Source organism: Momordica charantia, assembly GCF_013281855.1.
Source record: "Momordica charantia cultivar OHB3-1 chromosome 2 unlocalized genomic scaffold, Mcharantia_2.0 BLBB01000002.1, whole genome shotgun sequence".
NCBI lineage: Eukaryota > Viridiplantae > Streptophyta > Magnoliopsida > Cucurbitales > Cucurbitaceae > Momordica > Momordica charantia.
The window spans coordinates 4,120,445-4,139,708 of record NW_028275160.1 but is presented as its reverse complement, the minus strand read 5'-3'; the positions used below and the strand labels follow the sequence as shown (position 1 = coordinate 4,139,708).

General features: G+C 36.3%; 3 protein-coding genes and 2 pseudogenes across 3 annotated transcripts; 4 read left to right on the top strand and 1 right to left on the bottom strand.

The window, feature by feature from the left end:
- The first annotated feature begins 1,904 nt into the window (after positions 1-1,904).
- On the top strand, positions 1,905-3,449 carry LOC111011349 (uncharacterized). Its single transcript, XM_022285077.2, has 2 exons — positions 1,905-2,619; positions 2,722-3,449. The coding sequence occupies exons 1-2, from the start codon at positions 2,338-2,340 to the stop codon at positions 3,241-3,243; spliced, it is 804 nt and encodes a 267-aa protein (XP_022140769.1). The 5' UTR covers positions 1,905-2,337; the 3' UTR covers positions 3,244-3,449.
- Positions 3,450-3,635: 186 nt separating this feature from the next.
- Positions 3,636-5,491, top strand: FH (frataxin-like protein). The gene is made up of 5 exons (XM_022285078.2): positions 3,636-3,974; positions 4,400-4,472; positions 4,615-4,662; positions 4,753-4,847; positions 5,217-5,491. Exons 1-5 carry the CDS (start codon positions 3,733-3,735, stop codon positions 5,344-5,346), a joined length of 588 nt encoding a protein of 195 aa, XP_022140770.1. The 5' UTR covers positions 3,636-3,732; the 3' UTR covers positions 5,347-5,491.
- Positions 5,492-9,640: 4,149 nt separating this feature from the next.
- On the top strand, positions 9,641-13,468 carry LOC111011019 (G-type lectin S-receptor-like serine/threonine-protein kinase At4g03230). Its single transcript, XM_022284626.2, has 8 exons — positions 9,641-10,991; positions 11,076-11,558; positions 11,652-11,789; positions 11,886-12,097; positions 12,160-12,367; positions 12,453-12,690; positions 12,781-12,931; positions 13,012-13,468. The coding sequence occupies exons 1-8, from the start codon at positions 9,689-9,691 to the stop codon at positions 13,324-13,326; spliced, it is 3,048 nt and encodes a 1,015-aa protein (XP_022140318.1). The 5' UTR covers positions 9,641-9,688; the 3' UTR covers positions 13,327-13,468.
- Positions 13,469-16,123: 2,655 nt separating this feature from the next.
- LOC148212682 (calcium-binding protein KRP1 pseudogene) lies at positions 16,124-16,905 on the top strand (annotated as a pseudogene).
- A 430-nt stretch (positions 16,906-17,335) lies between these two features.
- On the bottom strand, positions 17,336-19,264 carry LOC111011063 (coumaroyl-CoA:anthocyanidin 3-O-glucoside-6''-O-coumaroyltransferase 1-like; annotated as a pseudogene).

Below are 19,264 nucleotides of genomic sequence, written 5' to 3'. Positions count from 1 at the left end.
GCAGGGCGATCCTTGGCTTTGGAACGCCATAACTGGGGCTTGGAATGAAATTAGTCAATGGATGGGATGGGGAATAGGGAATGGTTGTCACATCAAGTTCTGGCAGGATCGCTGGATCTTTGGGAAAAGTCTTTGTAAGGATCTTGGAGTGGGTAGTATTCCAGAAGTTGAGCTAAATCGACCGCTAAGAGATTTCATTCTAGAATCAGGGAATTGGAATTGGTCTGCCTTTGAAGGCAAAATTAATCTGTCGGTGTTGTTATCTATAGCTAGCATTAAACCACCTGAGGGCTCTTCTAATGTCTCTGATTTTCCAGTTTGGTTGGGGTCAAAAAATGGTGATTATTCTGTCTCGGTTACATACTTCCACCTAACGTCTATTCACTCTGTAGAGCTTGACATGAGAATTTGGAAAGCCATATCCTAATTGAATCAGATTCTTCCTCTGGTTGGTCGGCCATGAATGCCTTTTAACCAACCAGGAGAGGAGTAGAAGACATATAGGGTCGAATGATAATTGCTATCTGTGTACTAATGAAATTGAATCCATCATACATGTCCTCCGTGATTGTACATATGCTAGGTAGCTATGGGTAGCCATAGTTCCTGAAAATTTTACTGATATCTTCTTTAATTGTGGTTTGCAGCTCTGGTTGGGGATTAATTTGATAAGTCCACCATCGGCATACTGGCCCTCTCTGTTCGCGGTTGGCTGTTGGCTTCTTTGGAAATGGAGAAATAAAGCGCTATTCCAGAATAATTTTGTTAAACCAGATGATCCTTCCATTATTGTAAGAAGAACAGCTGATAGTTTTATACAATCGTGGAAACAAGCAGCGCCATTGTCAAGGAAACCTGCCCGGTGTTGGGTGAATATATGTTGGATCCCGCCTCCTATCAATTTTTGGAAATTAAACACAGATGGGTCATCCCATGGAAACCCAGGTGTGGCAGGGGCTGGAGGTATTTTACGAAACTGAAATGGTAGTTGGATAAAAGGTTTTCAACAAAATATTGGAAGTACAACGGCTTTGATAGCAGAATTATGGGGAATTCTAACTGGGTTAGAACTTGCTTGGGAGTTGGGTTGCAGGGTCCTAGAAGTGGAAACTGATTCGGCAGCTGCTTGGAGTTTGGTACAAAATTGCCCACAATCAAATGCTATTATTCAACCGCTCCTGAGGAAAATTTCACAACTGATGGGCAGGGACTGGACTATATCGATTAAGCATATTTATAGGGAAGCAAATGGCTGTGCAGATTGGTTAGCAAATAAAGCTTGCAGTCTTCCTCTAGGTGTTCACATTTGTGAAGATCCTCCTAGAGGACTTTATCCTTTACTGCTTCTAGATTCATCAGGGGCCACCATACCCCGTCTTGCTGTTCTGTAGTTTTTGGGCATTTGCCCCGTTGCTTTCCGAAAAAAAAAAAAAAAAAACTATTAACTGATATAAGATATATTAGAAAACAAACTAATACAACTATCAGTAACTAATAAAAAAACTAAATAAATGTAGGGATGAATTTGAACCTCTAATTCTTAAAGAAAGAAAGAAATATCTTAATTCTTGATTGATAGTAGTCTCTTTAATTGAGTGAATAAAATGATTTGTATACAAAACTATGAACTCCATTGTTATTTTATTTATTTTTTGTTGAAGAGATGAACTCCATACATATAGAAAGATGAAATAATGCTGAGTTTGAAAAACAAAACCGGAATTTTAACAAGTTTAGAACCAATGGCCTCAAACTCAGCATTAATTCATCATTCTGTATGTATGGAGGGCTTGTCGACCCAAGTATTCCATTTCATTTGCCACATCACAATCTCTCAACTCCACTTTATAATAATAACATCATTAATCATAAAACAACCACCTTATCTACCCTTTTCAATCAAATTTATTGATCAGAGGTGATGAAACGAAGTTATTATTCAGAATAGAATCAATGTCATTGAATTAATATAGCAAACAACTGTCAAATCAGAGCCAAGCCAATCGATCCACAACTACAACCACAACTACAACTACACGGATCGGTCCAAAACGACGAGTTTGGAGGACAGCCAGAGAGGGACATTGCAGGCAAGCCAAACGAGTAAACCTCGTAAACAGTTAATTTGCAAACTGTCTTCTGTCACAAGTCCTAGTAATTGTAGAAAGGAGTTTACTTTTCCTGCCGCCTCTTTCACTAAAAAACACCCCCTACCGTACCATAATAATTCACAAACTTCGAAACCTCAGTCTTTGTTCGTACGTTCAACTTCAAATCCCGACACAAAACACATACAAAACAACACTTTCGTCGCTTGATTTTGATTTGGAGAAAACAATGAAACACGTTCCCAGGAACAAGCTTTTGCTCTGTTTCCGACCCGGCGTTGACACGGAAGCCGTCCTCCACCCCAAAAATCTTGTCCATTCCTCTGCTGCTGCAACTTTGGCGGCCTATTTGGATTTGGAATACCACGAAATCACCACTTCTGAAACAACCCCATCGTGCCCAGATTGTCGCTGCACCCGAAATTCCGGCCGCCACAGCTCCACCATTTCCCTCCCGCCAAAGCAAACTCTTTCTCGGACGGTCAGAGCCGTCATGTTTGGTACCATTCTGGTCAGTATTGAATTTTGCTGTCGTTTAGTTATTTTCGACGTTTCCGATGTAATTCCCTTCCTTTTTAATTACCCAATACTCGATTATCTTGTTCTGTTTTAGATCAAAAGAGTCCGTCAGAGAAAAGGCAACCATCAGCAGAAATCTAGTCGACCGAAGCGAAGTGTCTCGCTGGATTCTGGAATTGTCCCCACAAAAGAAGATGAAATGAATTCTCTTCCATCGGGGTCATCTTCAAGTTTTCCAATTACAATACCGAAACCCATAATTTCTTCGTCTCCCACATCGGCAGTCCCTAAAACGAGTAAAAAGAGCGTGAGGCGGATAAACGACGACCAGAGTTGCTACGTGTTCAAATCCGGCGTTGGGTTGCTTGTGGTAAGCCTGGCTGCAGTGACAGTGATGGAGGGCAGAGTATTTGCTATTTTAATCACATCAATCTGGGTCTACTTATTTGCTTGGATGCATATGAAGGATCAGGATCGCTGCCTGAAGTTGAACAACACGAAGAAAGCAACAAAATTTCCAGAAACAGAGGTTACGGGCAAAAGGAGGAGTGGCTGTCACAATCGGAGCGCTCATGATGGAAAGAAAGAAAAAGTAGAGAAGGCATTAAATCTTTGACGTGCAAAAATCTCTATTACTGAAGCACTCCCTTTTCTGTTCCTTTGCTTCTGTTACATTTCCTTTTACCCAACAAGAAAAAAGGTCGTGTTTTTCTTTTAGTTTCACTAATGCTTTTGGAAGCCTTGAAGGTGTGTAATTATAAGGTAGGTATTTATGTAATCTTGAAGTTAATCAATCAGTTGGCTTGTGGTGTGGAAACCCAATTGTAATGTTGTAATCTTCGGCCAAGAATAGAGAAACAAAGCAACAATTGGTTTACTTTAATTTGCAATACACATAAACAAAACGTGCCTAAAAAGAACAAAAAGTCCGTAGGAAACTAAATTGGCAAACTCTTGGGTCAGTTCAGAATCTAGGCTACGACCCAATTAAGTCCCAGGCCGAGTTTGCTCTTGTTTGGGTTTATTGGAGGCCCATATTTGAAGCTCTTCGCAAACAGAGAGCGATCAGCGAGCTTTCCACAGTTCGAAGCCGGTGGATGCAACGATGGCTACCAAGCTGCTTCCACTGCGGAAGCTGTCAAGGATACTGAAGGTGCCGTCTTCTTCTTCTTATTCTTCTCCCTGTTTCAGGAGATATTCGTATCTTCTAGAAGCTTCAAGACCTCTCCTCGGTATCTCCGATAATGTTCATCAATTTCATCCTCCGTCTTTTTCTCGAAGCTTTTGCTCCCGCCCCTTGGATTTCGTCGACGATGATTCTCGAGGTCCTGCCTCCATAGATTATAGGTAATTTGTTCCTTTTCTCTCCTTGACACTGTGTATTTGAATCGAAATTTTGAAGAAGAAACGGAAGTTTGTATGTTCCACCCCCTTCCACCAAATTTTTGTAACTTTTATGCCTTTTCGTTTTGATAATTGTTTTAGGTCTACTTGATTTGCGAATTTTTGGTCCATTGTCTGCAATTGTGTTCTCTTGCTGATTTTTAACGAAACAAAAAAGGGCTTCGTGTTGCTTCAACAAAGTGTTGTGGATGTCTTCGTGCCTCTAGCTTGCTTATTGAATTCACTACCTTCAATTCAATTGCCCTTCACTGAACAAATTATAATTGCTGTTGATGGGGTTTTCTTTGAGCGTAGCGTCGATACAATACAATAGTTGAATGCATTTGGTAGAGAGGAGCTCTAGTGATCTTGGCTAATGTTTGCTGCAGTTCACTGATGCAGGAGGGAGATTTTCATAGACTAGCTGATTCCACAATACATGGACTGCAGGAGAAATTAGAGGTAGTTTCGTAACATTGAAGTCACATCTTTTTGCTCTTGAATTTATCTTATAAACTAAAAGCCAGTAAAAGCTTATATTCTTCATATACATATTTGGGAATTGCCATTAAAATTTTGTTAAACTTTATTTCATTACTTGCAGGAGTATGGCGATGACCTCCAAATTGATGGCTTTGACGTGGACTACGGGGTAAGAGAATGATTAGGCCGTTCTAAAATATGTAAGCTTCATTTCATAGGAATAAATGATATTTAGTTTTATCCAATCTTTCTTATGCAGAACGAGGTACTGACCTTAAAGCTCGGCGATCTTGGAACTTATGTCTTGAACAAACAAACGCCAAATAGACAAATTTGGCTTTCATCCCCTGTGAGGTATGAATATGCTTCCCGGATGACTCGATTTCCAGTTGATTGATTAGAATCTATAATATGTGTCCTTTCTATCTGTTTAAAAGATCATTTCAGACCTTGTCCCTGTCTTCATTTCATGACAAAGTTTAGCGGTCGTTTTGGTGAAAAATGGAATTTGTTCTGTCGATATAACATTTACCCATCTATAATAAGGGCATGCCTCATATCCTTTAGATGTCTTCAACTTCAATTAACGCAGAAAGAATGAATGAGGTTTAACTTGAATTTGGTCCTGAGAAACGAGGAACTCAAATAAAGAGGCTGGTAATTCCTATTTTGAGGCATTATACACAACTTTGTGACAACCCAGGTTTTGTTCCTTCTCTGCAGCGGTCCATCCAGGTTTGATTGGGATCAGAACTCTCAGGCTTGGATTTATAGGCGGAACAAAGCAAACCTGTTGAGACTTTTAGAAACTGAATTGGCGGAGCTGTGTGGTGAGCCAATTGGTCTTTCTTGAGCCTTTTCAAATAACATGGACATGGTTTGGTTATTCTGAGGCATTTGTGACACATTTATGAAGCCCACTTTTTCTCGTTTTAATCTTTCTTCTCGTTGCATATTATGTTCTAATTTCAAGTGTTTCAAGTATCAGTCCTTGGTAATGTTGGTGACAAGGTAGTACTTTACTAACGCGTAACACCCAATGGTTTCTCGTAGTACCAATACATACGTATATTTGAAAGTATTACAACAGGAAGAATTCCTCTCCTTCCAAGCATGTGAAAGGAGGGATCACAACCAATTTCTTAGCTCTGAATCAATTTCGCGTCTCAGCCGTTTGTTTGGTGGGAATCCAAGATTTTTGTGAGACGGACATCTAGATTCCCACGTTTGTTTTGCAGTATTTTGGTATCTCGAGATGTCCGGGTATGCTAGGATGCTCATACGGGAGGTATCTTACAAGTTTTGGATGTCCTTTTGAAACACGGGTTTCTAAGATTCCAAGGGCATCCACTTTTACATTTTTGCCATCTATTTTTTTCTCCATATATTTACTTTCATTAATTTTTTTTTTAATTTTTCCTCAAAAAATTTTCTATTTTTATTTTTAAATTTATAATTAAAATAAATTAATAAACTCATCGTCTAATAAAGAATTTTATGTTATTAAGTATATTTGTACATTATATTTACATGTAAAATAAACTACAATTAGATTATATAATATCTCCATTTATTTTTAATATTTTGAAGGAATTACATTATTAATAATATTTATTATTATAAATATATAATTGTAAAGCTAACATTTTTTTACTGGCAACATACTTGTAACATTTTTCCTCTTAAAAAAAATATAATATGATGATAGGATAAATAAATTTTACCGAAGATAACATAAATTATATAATTGTCTTTTTGAACAACTGTTAAAGTTGAAAATGAAACTTATATTAAATTAATAATGAATTAATTTGTTCTACAAAATAACATATAATAAAATTAAATTAATTCAAATAAATCTATTATATTTGATGAATTTATAAATTATATAAATATTTGTGAGGTCATTTTTGGAACATTCTATAAATTTAATACACTCTTAACCATTGTTATCTAAATATTCTAGGATACCCTTAAAAATATACCTACGAAATAAAAGTGGATCAAGGAATTGCTGAACCAACCGTCTTACCAAAACCCATTCCTTCCTTTTTCCTTTTAACTTCACAAAACGAAAGAAGAAGGCCTGTCTTTCTTGAGCAATATTAGCCCACGTCTCCCAAGAGTTTAGTCATCCGCACGAACTTTCTTTGAGGCATCTTTTGTTTTGTTTTTGTTTTCTGTTTGTTGTTTTTCTATTTTTCAAAATAGAAAAGTGCGACTATGCTTCCAACTTATAGTTTGAAATTTTGAAATAAAAAATTATACATGTTAGAAATTAAAATATCGAATGGTGTTAGAATTCATATAAATGAATTAAATTTATCCAACCCATCAACTTAAGTTTTTGGGTTGAGTGGTGGATTATTCATTCTTAAGTTGGTATCAGAGTGAGAAGTCTTGTGTTCAAAGACTTGCGTTGTTGTTGTTCCTTCCCATTGTATTTTAAGAATAATATTATACATTTTTTTAAAGGGTTTCCAAAATCCAAAATAATAATTTCGTAAATATTTGTATAACGGAAAAAAAAAGTTAAGGGCTTTGGAGAAAAAAAGTTAAGGGCTTGGTTGTATAATATATATATATATATATTTTCTAATTCTTCTTATGGAGATTTCAAGAAATTGGCAAAATTAAATTGGGTTCATTTACAAACCTTTTTGTTTGTTTTTTAATATATAATTTTTAATGAAAATTATAGCTAAAATTTAATAGTAATAAATAATAGTTAAAAAAATGATAACAAAATTTTAAGAGCATTTTAAAATGTAATAACTTAAACAAAAATATATACATATTAATGGAAGAAGTTTAGTTAAAATTATACTTGTTATTGTAGCTTTAGAAACTAATATTTTGTTGATGGTAGCATGACAAAACATTTAGGTGCAATTGGTCTCGTATCAATAAATTGTTTAGGAATAATTATATTTTTAAACTTCAACTACTAAATCACAACATATTAAAGTTTGATATTTTGCTTTGATGGAATTAAATTTTATGTACTAAAGCCTAAAACATTACTACTTTTAATTTATAGGAATTAAATTATTACCCATTATAGTTGAAGATTTGAATAGTTATTTCAATTAAAAAACACGAATTAAATATATTTTTAGTTGGAAACTGTTTTAAGTTTAAAATTAAAAATTACAAAAAAAATAGTCAAAATTTTCTCTTTTGACCGAAAAACAAAATAGTCAATTACAGGGTACATAGTCATTGTTTGACCCGGCCTTTTCAAGGTTTTTTTATTTATTTAAATCTACAATTTCATGGTTGGAAGCATAGTTAATATTGAGTTATGTTTGTTTTAGCTCCAAATTAATCGATAATATAAAAATAAAAGATGGATGAGGTTGACACAATGGATAATCATAGTATTAAATATCCATCAACGTATCCATGTATTCATAGTTCGGCATCAATATAAAGGGTAAATCGACATTCCATAATATTATAAAAAAATCGATAAAATATAAAAAATATTTACAAAAATTCACTAATATAGACCTAATATATTAATTTTAATCATGTTAAACTTATTTAGAAATGGTGAAACGATTATTTATTAATTTAAATATATTTTTTAAGTTTCTTTTTATAACTTTTTTATAAGTATTCATCGCATCGACATTTTATCGATATTTATATCGACATTTTCATAAAATTGAGACATCGACATTTTCATCGACATCAACATTTAAAATATTGGGATAACAAAAAAGAATTAATTATTAATGTGACGAGGTTGACATGATGGGACCTATAACTGTTAATTTGTTATTATGTTTCATTAATCTTAATTTAGTTGTTTCATAATTTATACTATTTTTGTGAGCCTAATTTTGTTTATGCTTTTTAATAAAGAGATTTTTTTAATTCAACCATATTTGTGATGTATACTCGAACAAGTTGAATTATGTTAATGTTAGCTTAAAAAAACTTTATAAAAAAAAATTAAATAAAATAGGATTAACATGTCTCGAAAAAAAAAATTTAAGATTTCAACATCATAAATTAATTTTTTTTGCAAATAAAAATTATTTCAATCAATATTAAAGTATAAAAAAATCAAACTAACAAATTCAATTAATAAAGCGAGAAATAAAATGAGATAAAAAAAATTGCAACACCCACCATAATTTTTCAACTTGACTCATTTTTAACTATCAACATAGTTTATTGTAAAAACATTTATTTGTTACATTAAGGTTGGAAATACAAATCCTCGTAACACATTGATTTTAATAATAGCGCATGAGATCTATAAGGCAAAACTGATAAAATATTTTATAAATTTACTATTTGTTTTTTCATTAGAAAAAATTTACCATCAGTTTGAATATTAAGTATATATAATATGGTAGTAACAACTTTTTCTTTTTTCTTTTTTAATTTTATCTATTTTTTATCTCATCCCTCTCTAATGTTGGGTTATAAAAAAAAAAGATTGCAACTTAGTCAACACAAAGATCTGTCCATTTCAATCTAGCTCAAATATATATATATATACTTTTAATTATATTCAAATTTCCATCCCGATTATTGTACTAAAAATTAAAAAATTTCAAATAATTCTATAAGGTTCTTTTGCTTTTTCCATTGGGACATGAGTTCGTCAACTAGAACACAATGTCTCACGTATCATTACAAGGTATGATATCAATTTATCCGAGATAAAAGGGAGTTATCTCTGCAAATAAAATCTCTTCGGTCTGAAAATATATAATAGCAATAATTTTGATAGGTAAAATAATGAATGTTAAAGGATCTTATATGGGAAGATTAAGATATCGTGTAAATTTAATAGAATATATGGATTATCTCAACTACTAATCTCATTGTTAATTAATGTTGAGATGAATTTTTTTTAAAATTATTAATGAAATAAAAAAAAGAGAGGGAAAGGAGACAATTTTTATCTCAAAGTGTCAGATTTTTAGGGGTGAACATGGGCTAGAGATGAATATTATTCTTTTACAAATAATATTTTTCAAGGTATGGTTGTGATATTAATTGATTTCTTTTGAACAAGTATATGATAGGTATGCGGTGACATTTCTTCGAATAAGATGGATGTTGATGTTGTAAGTTGTTGGTATTATAGTTTCTTTGATATGACAAAACCATTTAAATGCATTGAAATATCAAGCAGAGGAAAAGAGAAGATTATGTCCAAGTAGTCTTCTCTCATGGCAAAGGCAAACAAGGGGTGTCAGTGTCACCAATACCATTCCATGGTCTCTAATTTATGCAATTACTTTTTGCTACTATTATTTCTGTCCGCCGGAGGCACCGCCGTCGATCAATTAAGAGACAGTCATGGGGATTCTGCCGTTTCGATGGGAGGAAGATTTGAAGTTGGTTTTTTCAGTCCTGAGGGAAGCTCAGACGGAAGAAGATACGTGGGAATATGGTTTCGCGGCTCCAAACCGCAAGCCGTTGTATGGGTTGCCAACAGAGATCGGCCATTGTCCGACAACAATGGAATTTTCACCATTAAAGATGGCAACCTCATGGTACTGGACTCAAAGGGCACTTCTTTATGGTCTACCGGCGTCGGAGATTCCACCAACGAGACAAGAACAGCGATCCTAATGGATTCTGGGAACTTGGTTCTCAAGGAATTAGGCGGCAATGGCACAATTGTGTGGCAGAGTTTCCAAAATGCAACCGACACTATACTTCCCGGCATGAACATGGGCCACGACTTGAGGTTGACTTCATGGCGAAGTGCAGACGACCCGTCGCCAGGGAATTTCACGTTTCTCAAGGATCTGGGGAGCCGCTACATAATCGAGCGGCATAGTGCACGGTATTGGGTGAGCAGCGGAGAGTGGCAAAATTACTCCACCGAAACAGAGGGAAAAATTGCTGAAGTAATAGGTTCTTTGTCAAAAATCGATCTTTCTAACTTGAAGGCCTCCAACTATAGCATTCGTTTTCAAGATCAATTGCTGGATTACAACTATACAAGAGCAGTTATGAGTTTCAGCGGGGAAATACAGTACCTTGCTAGGAACAGAATGAGTGGAAAATGGGATGTCATCTGGTCAGAACCGGAAACCAGATGTAGTGTATTGACAGCTTGTGGGAGGTACTCTATTTGTCGGAGTGACAGTATGCATTGCAGGTGCTTGCCAGGGTTTGAGCCAAAGTCGGAGGATAAATGGAATTCTGGTGATTACTCAGATGGGTGCCAGAGAAAATCAGAAATTTGCCTCGGAGAAACGGCTCAAATTCGAGAGTTCTTGACAATAAATTTGAAGGTGAGTAAGACGTCTAATGTTGTCACAGTCGAAGATAATGGGGAGTGTCGAAGCAGGTGCCTTGAATCTTGTAAATGTGAAGCGTATTCAGAAATCAAAAGCAATGAGAGAGCTGATGGTACTGTTTCGTGTGCCATTTGGGAGGTTGAAGATGAACTTAAAAACATTGTGGAATATGCAGATGGTGGTGGTGTCATTAACATCCGTGTCAATCATTCTGACTTTGGTATTTTCCATTTTCAATTCAATTCCCCTGTATATGTTTGTGTTGTCCCTGTTCTGCCTCTTAATTTACTTGATTTTCCTTCAGAGTTTACAAAGTTCGACTGTGAAGCATGTGGAGGCAACATCATCCCTTATCCTCTAAGCCTAATCACAAGATACACCAACTGCGGTACTCCTTTGTATCGTAACTTCACTTGTGACACTTCCAGCGGTCGGATGGGCTTTCTTTGGGAAGGTGTTGACTACAATCTCACATACATCAATCCAGAACAAAATACTTTTACCATTGGAACAAACCAGTCTATCTGCAGAGGTAATGATGCAGAGCAAATTCAAAAGCTTCTGAAATTGGAACAGTCGTCTATATACCAAGTCATCAGCGGTTGTGACTCTGAGTTCAATGAAGTTGATGTTCAATGGAAGAAACCATTAGAGCCAATCTGTAATTCACCAGAAGATTGCAGCTACTGGCCGAATTCGAAATGCAACTCATCAACAGATGGAACAAACAGGTGCTTGTGCAATCCTTCTTTCGAGTGGATTGGCACTGGCTGCCGTAAAGGGACAGGTAACTTAATGCATTTTAGAAAAAACAATGATTTTGATCTAATTAAGAGACATTGTGTCCAGTCCATGATTATTGTGATTAATGTACTTGTAGAGAATGGTTGGAAAGAGCCACGTCCAAATGTCAGAGTTGTTATCATTGTCACAGTGACTACCATTGTCGTCTTGATTGTTATTTCTTGTTTGGTGTTGTATATTTACTACAAACGAAGGAAGCTACAAAATCAACAAGGTAAAAACTTTTCCCTTCATTCTTTCAAAGGTTTGATTTTGATGCGAGTAGTATTGGGTCATCATCCACTGTCTGATTCGTTTTCTAAAATACTAGAGAAAAGAGCAAGTTTTTGGCGAAATCAGGAAACTCACTTGTATGACACTGAGAAACGTGTGAGAGACTTTATGGGTTCCGGAATGTTTGGAGAAGATGATAGAAAAGCCATAGAAGTGCCAGTTTTTGATTTGGAAACCATACTCAGTGCTACAGACAACTTCTCTGAAGCTAACAAAATTGGGAGAGGGGGATTTGGGACAGTTTACAAGGTATATGCGCATCCTTTATCAAAAAACGTTTTCAGCGGCTAATTCAGTTGTTTGTGTGTCAGGGAAATTTTCCAGGACTGGAAACTGCAATAAAGAGGCTGTCCAGAGGCTCTGCCCAGGGCGTAGATGAGTTCAAGAATGAGGCCATTCTGATCGCCAAACTTCAGCATCGAAATCTCGTTAGACTTTTGGGCTATTGTGTTGCGGGAGAAGAAAAAATACTGGTCTATGAATATATGCCCAACAAAAGCTTAGACTTTTTTTTATTTGGCAAGTCTCTGCCTCTCTACCTTACCTCTAATTAAAGTTTAAAGTTTTGATCTTGATATACAAGAATCTTCTTCTGTTTTGGTAGATCGAACACAATGTTTACTGGTGAGTTGGGAAATGCGGTTTAATATCATAGTGGGAATCGCCAGAGGGCTGGTTTATCTCCATGAAGATTCAAGGTTGAGGATTATCCATAGGGATATGAAAACAAGCAATGTTCTGTTAGACGCAGAAATGAATCCTAAAATTTCCGACTTTGGTTTGGCAAGAATCTTTGATGGCAAACAAACTGAGGCAACCACCACTAGAGTTGTTGGAACTTAGTAAATTTCCCTCCACCAATGCAATTCATTTCTGTCCTTCGTAGTCCCGTTGGAATTGTTATTTAAGTTAAGTGTTCTCTTTTTCTGCAGTGGGTACATGTCACCAGAATATGCGTTGGACGGATCATTCTCCATCAAATCTGATGTGTTCAGCTTTGGTATAGTTGTACTTGAGATCGTGAGTGGAAGAAGAAACACTGGTTTTTACCAGTCAAAAGAAGCCTTGAACCTTCTTGGACACGTGAGAATTTACTTTGAATTCAATGGTTAAAATCTTGAGGTTTTTGAGTGTTTTTAAAGTTTGGGAGATGGCGTGCGCAGGTATGGAAATTGTGGAGAGACAAGGAAGCATTAGACATAACAGAGGCGGGTGTTCGTGAAAGGTGCAATCCAAGTGAAGTTATAAAGTGTGTGGCTGTGGGGCTGCTGTGTGTTCAAGAAGATCCCAACGATCGTCCCACCATGTCGAGTGTAGCTTTTATGCTCAGCTCTGGCACCGACCCTGCTTCTCTTCCAAATCCTAAACAGCCAGCTTTCGTTGATAAAAAATTAACTCCTACTTCTTCTGCAACTTCTTCTTCGGGCTTTAAGCAAGAAATAGTAAGCAACGATTTTAGCTTACTTGAGCCTCGTTAAATTCCAGATTTCATTTCCTGTAATTGTTCTCCACCTAGATAACTTCACCCAAAGATATATTGTAAGTTTGTAATTTATCAATTCAATAGCACCAAAATATTTTCCCCTCCCACCTAATAATAAGTTTCCATTTTGGATTTCACCATTCTTTTCCAGTCAAACAAATGTGAGGTCCGATGATTTAGATCTCCAACTTTAATGGGAAGGAAGGTATCTCGTTACCATGGAGAGATGAAATCTTTTCTACTTCAAGACCAAGTATAAAAGAAAAAAGAAAGAAAACAAGTAAAGTATAAATAAATTTTGGATTTTTTTTTGTATTTATTATAATTTTAAATTTTAAATTAAAATAAATTTTAGAACTTTCAAATGTTATAATCCATTCTTTTTCCATCCTTAATCAGAGTCTTTGCTTGTTGGATTTGTAAGGTGAATACAAATAAAGTCGTAAGTTAGTTAGGGAAGAACATGATCTATAACATATAAATGAAGACAATTATCTTCATTCAAGTGGTGAAATCAAAAGTAAAGCTGTGAAGGTTATTGTCCAAAGTGGACAATAACATCATTGTCGTTGTCCTTAACATTACTTGCTATCCTATATATTAATTATGTTTATTTTAGATCTAAACCAATATATGAGTTATAAATATAGCATATTGTAATGGGGAATGAGAATAAATTTCGGTGGTATATGGAAATACTTGACTCCTCAATGATGAAAAAGAACTTTGTCCTCCTTGCTGTTAGATATTTGACAAAGAGAAATGCAAAAATAAATATTTTTTAAAACAATAATAAATTGTCAATATCTAATGTTGAGGAGGACCGGGTTCGTCCTTATTAGCTAAATATTTTTCGTTTTATATTCTTATCTAACCTAACATATATATAAAAGACATTTACATTTTATTTTATTGTGGCATATTTTGTTTGTGAAATAAAGATGTTTCGGATGAAATTACTTGCCTTGATTGTTTCTAACTATGGCTGCAGCAGCAATAAGAAAAGTCAGAGAAAGGAAAACAAATGGTCATTTTATTCCACGCAGCAAGAATAGGTCCATGCCATTGCAAACAGTCATCTGAAAGTTCCAAAAAGGTTAGGATGGGAACAAGTACAAATAAAGTCCCAGTTAGTTGAGAAGCGGTGATCTATGGTATATAGTTATAGTGAAAGTAATTAACTCTACTGATATAAGATATTTTTTTTGAAAGCAAAACTATGTACCTTCAAAATGGACAATAGACCATCAGTTCAGTTAGATGTTGACATAGTACCTCATTTATATTGGGTTTGTAAGAAGCGCGTAAACAAAATCTATAATACTTAAAATTGACAATATCATACCATTGTAAAAATATAAAGAGTCAATTATTCGAATGATTCTAACCATCATTTCCAAAATGACGTAGGAATATTTATTATTGCACTTTTTACAAGATCTAAAATTACTGGTCGAAAAAATCACACATAAAAATTTGATGGAGGAGATATTTTCTTATTTTTAATCCAAAATGAAGAAGATAAAATCGGGACACCATTTATTGTAGTTACAAGAACGAAGAAGAGAAAAGTCAAATGTACTAATATCCGTCTATTGAACTATAAATATATCGGCTTATGCGTTTTCAGTTGTATGCACTTTTTTACCGAAGTCGAGTGCTGTTTTGTCTAACGTTCCAAAAGATGTGAACGGTACCGAGCCTCCCCTTTTATTTTATTTGACTTCTCACTTCAAACTTTCAAAAATATATTAGCTCCAAAGCCAATCTCCGGCATATGATGTACACAAAGTCGGCTATCAGGTCATTGAATTAAGACATGTTGCCACACCACTCAACACAACCAAATTTAATTAAATATAATTACAATCTTATTCCCACAATTACCCTTTTTCAATATATCTTGTTTCCCACACCCAGTTTCCATGATTTGTTTTGTCTGATGAACGTGTTCCTTGAAAATTTTTTAAAAAATTAATTAATAACCGGTGTATTTGAAATCCAATCAGAATTTTGAACGGTGACCATTTGTTTATTAAATTAATATTAGATAACACCAAAACTAAATTATATAATAAATGCCATTTCTTGTCTGGAGGAATCTTGTTGTTGTTCTTCTTCTTTTTTTAAAAAAAAAAAAAAAAAATTAAGGAACGCTCTTGCCACTTTCCCATCCTTCAAATGAGGAAGTAAACCCTTTATTTTTAATTTTTATGATGAACTTTTAAACATTTCCTTGCCTTATCAAAATCCTCTCCGGACAGCCTCAATGAAGTTTCTCAATATGGGACAAGACTTGTTTACTGTAGCGATGTCAGCCCTTAGATCATAGATATCAGATATGGTAATTTGTGTTTGTTTAGGTCATCAACTCATAAAATTTTCCCCGGTGATAATGTGGACACATTAATAATTAAAGTAAACAAAACACCTTTAGGAGAAAGAGGGGTGTGACTTGTGAGATTGAAAAAGTATTTCCTTTTCCTTTTCCTTTTTCAACCTTTTGCAGGGTACACAGTTTATCCACGGCCCACACCGACATTTTATGATCACAGTTTGCATAAATTAAAATTTTGTTCAAATGTTCAATATTATGGAATTCCTTTTCCAAAATCAGAAAGCCCCTTCAGACTTCAACATATTCCATATATTTTTATTAATTAGTCGAGTATGTTGATCAACATCTTTCCTTGGTAAATTAATATGTTACTTAATGATTAAAAAAAAAAATAAGAAGGAAAAATAGGTAGCCTAAGGCTAAGCTATTGTATTTAGTTGACGAAAAAGGGCAGGCATGGGCATGGGGAAAGTCAAAAACTGTTATTGTGGAAAATGACAGCAATACCCTTTGTCAAGGTTCTACGAAGCAGAGGTGCAATTGCAGTTCCGTTGAGTTGGGGCAAGGCAAACGGGGGTCATTCTGTCGCTGCGCTGTCACCTGAATCTGAACCCCCATTTCTGGGCATTTTCTTCTAATTTCCTGCCCTTATTTATACTCCATCCCATCCCATGGTGTTCTTAATTCGCAGAACGCAGATTCCCATTATAATTAAGGAAAGATATATAGTAATTGATGGCACGAAAGGGTGGCCATTTCCTTGATTTACTACCTGTAATGGCCGAGAAACTGGGGGGAGAGGGGCTGATAAAGGAGCTGTGCAATGGGTTTCAGTTGCTGATGGACAAAGAGAAGGGGGTGATCACGCTGGAGAGCCTGAGGAGGAACTCTTCGCTGCTGGGTCTGCACAACATGGCAGAGGACGAGCTGGCCAGCATGATGAGGGAGGGCGACCTCGACGCCGACGGTGCCTTGAACCAGATGGAGTTTTGCGTTTTGATGTTCAGATTAAGCCCTCAGTTAATGGAACACTCTCTGTATTTGCTGCAGCACGCTTTAGAAGACGAGTTTAAATTCTAGAAGATGATATCCTTTTTTTTTTTTTTGGAACTGGAAGAAGCTTAGCTTCTGTTCTGCCTATGCCATTAATTATTCCAAGCCTTCGTCGCTGCCCCTTCTATGTCGATATATTAACTCCAAAATTCAGAATAAAGGAATGGCAAAGAGTTCATTTTATTGGTCTCTTCTTCTTTTTTTCAATCTTTGTGTATTCTTCATTTCTTTTATAAAGATAGATCAAAAGAAAATCCAGAACTGCATCATATAATGTTGTGCTGTGCATATGAGGAATTTTAATTTTAATTTATACCATTTCTCATTTTTGCCTGGTAGAAATTTCCGGAGATTGCTTGAATCCAACTCTATTTCGATGCCAACGAGGAAGTGTCGTCGAGTGGCCGCAGTTCAAAGTTGGTTAAAATCAACTTAAAAAGTCAAAATTTGATGGTCTACCCCCTAGAGTTCAAATTTAATGTACTCCCTAATTTAATTTTGGGTAAAATATACTTTATTTTCCTGAAATTTGGGTTAATGTCTGTTTGGTCATGGATTTTCAAAAGTGACACTTTAGTTCTAAGCAACAAAAATGATCTTCCAAGTCACATCATAAAGAAAATTTGTCCATTGGATTCTATTGATAAAAAACAAAAAAAAATTAGGAAATATCTGTTGATGTTATGGGCCATCAAACAGAGATCGAAGGTTTCACACTGAATAAATTGCAGCCGACAAGCACTATTAATTCCAAAGACCAGATTTTGAGAAAACCAAACCCACCAAATTTAAGTACACAACACATTCAAATTCTCTTCCCATATGGCGATAAAGCGATCCATATGAGTCTTAGTAAGTCCCAAACCAACTTCAATCCCGCCTTTCTCATCTCTACATTCCTGCAAAGAAATAGCCAAGGAGCTGTCTACGTGAAGCACTTCACTTTTTTTGGGCTTCCCCCACCCGAAATCCGTATCATAAACCCTTAGCTTAGGCGACCCTGCAATGGTTAATAGGTGTTTCGATTCCAAACATCTCCACTCTGAAAACCACTTGTCCGCCGTTTTCAATGGTTCACTCTCAAATTCCTCCACTCGCTTCCCAATAGCTTTCGCCGCAACAACACTGCTATTACTCTTCAAAAGCTCACTCTTCTTCAACACTACAGCACCCATGTCAAGGCAGTTCCCAAAATAAGTCGGAGGCAACGGATCCTTGAGGCGATTCCTGCAATCTGCCAATAACACAAAGAAGCACAGTTCATCTAATTCATCTGGAAGATCATTCTGCGCAAACTCGCCTTCTGTTGATTTAATCAGACACCCCCAGATTAGAGAGCATGTAACGATGAGCGCAGACAATCGTAAAGGCTTTAATTCTTCATTGTCGTCATGGGCTGCTTGATTTGAAATCCAAGTTTTCAATCTCTCGATTTGGGTTTTGTTAATGACAAACGTTGCCCTGACCTTGTCGGCAGGCGCAAGATCAATTATGGGTTTATCAGGGACTGGGTTCCATAACGAATCCCAATAGGACAATTCCTGTAAAAAGATGGACTCCAATCCATTTGGGTCCTTGACCGCAGCCCTGTCGTGGTACGGCAAAGGTCCGTCAAGCGAACCCGAGCCGCCTCCGTTTCTATGTATGGAAGCTCATGATTTGAGGAAATCGTGAGCGGCCATCCCGTCGGCAACCACGTGATGAAACGCTATAGAAATACACAGACCCTGGTTTGGGAAAACGGTGATTTGGAGTGCGAAAACTGGAACCACACGCGCCCCGTCCGGTGAGGCACGTGAGTTGGGCAAGTCGGGAACTAAGGGGTAAAAGTGTTTGGCGGGGCGAGGGTGATCGGCGATGAGGCGGTCGAAATCGCACCCACTCGACTCTGCTACAGTGAGAGGAACAGAGTCATGGGGTGTGCAGAGGATGTGGGGGCGGTGGGGCGGAGGAGGGAGGATGAAATTTCCGGCGAGAGGGAAAAAGTGTTGGAGAGCGAGAGAGAGAGAGCGTTTGAGAGTGGGAAAGATGGCGTGGATGAAGTGGTGCGTGGAATGGGGGAAGTGGTAGAAGAAGAGGCGTCTCATGGGGCGGCAGACAATCCACAGCATGTCGAGGAAACTCAGGGGGAGATGTGTGGTCGGAACTGAACCTGCGGGTGGAGAAATCCGGCAGTGGTTCAGGACCTTAGCGGTGTAATCAGGACCGTCGGCGGCCATCGCAGATTCCTACAGAAATTGAATCCACTAAATGAACTGGGAGTAGTGAGTTGCCTGAAAGTGAAAACAGAGCATGTGGACAGCAAAAGTGATGAAGCCAACAAACCCATTGCAGCCAATTTGTCTCAACAACTTCATGTTATTGTCCAATCAAGGGTTATCTATTTTTATTGCCTATCCATGTGCCTTAAGAGTCAAAATCACAGGAGAAAATACTCATTTATATGTTCTTGATCACAGTTTATTGTTAGAAAAATATTGTATGTATTTCAAAATTTCAAATATAGTATAATATTTGAATTTTTATTTTCGGAATTTTTATT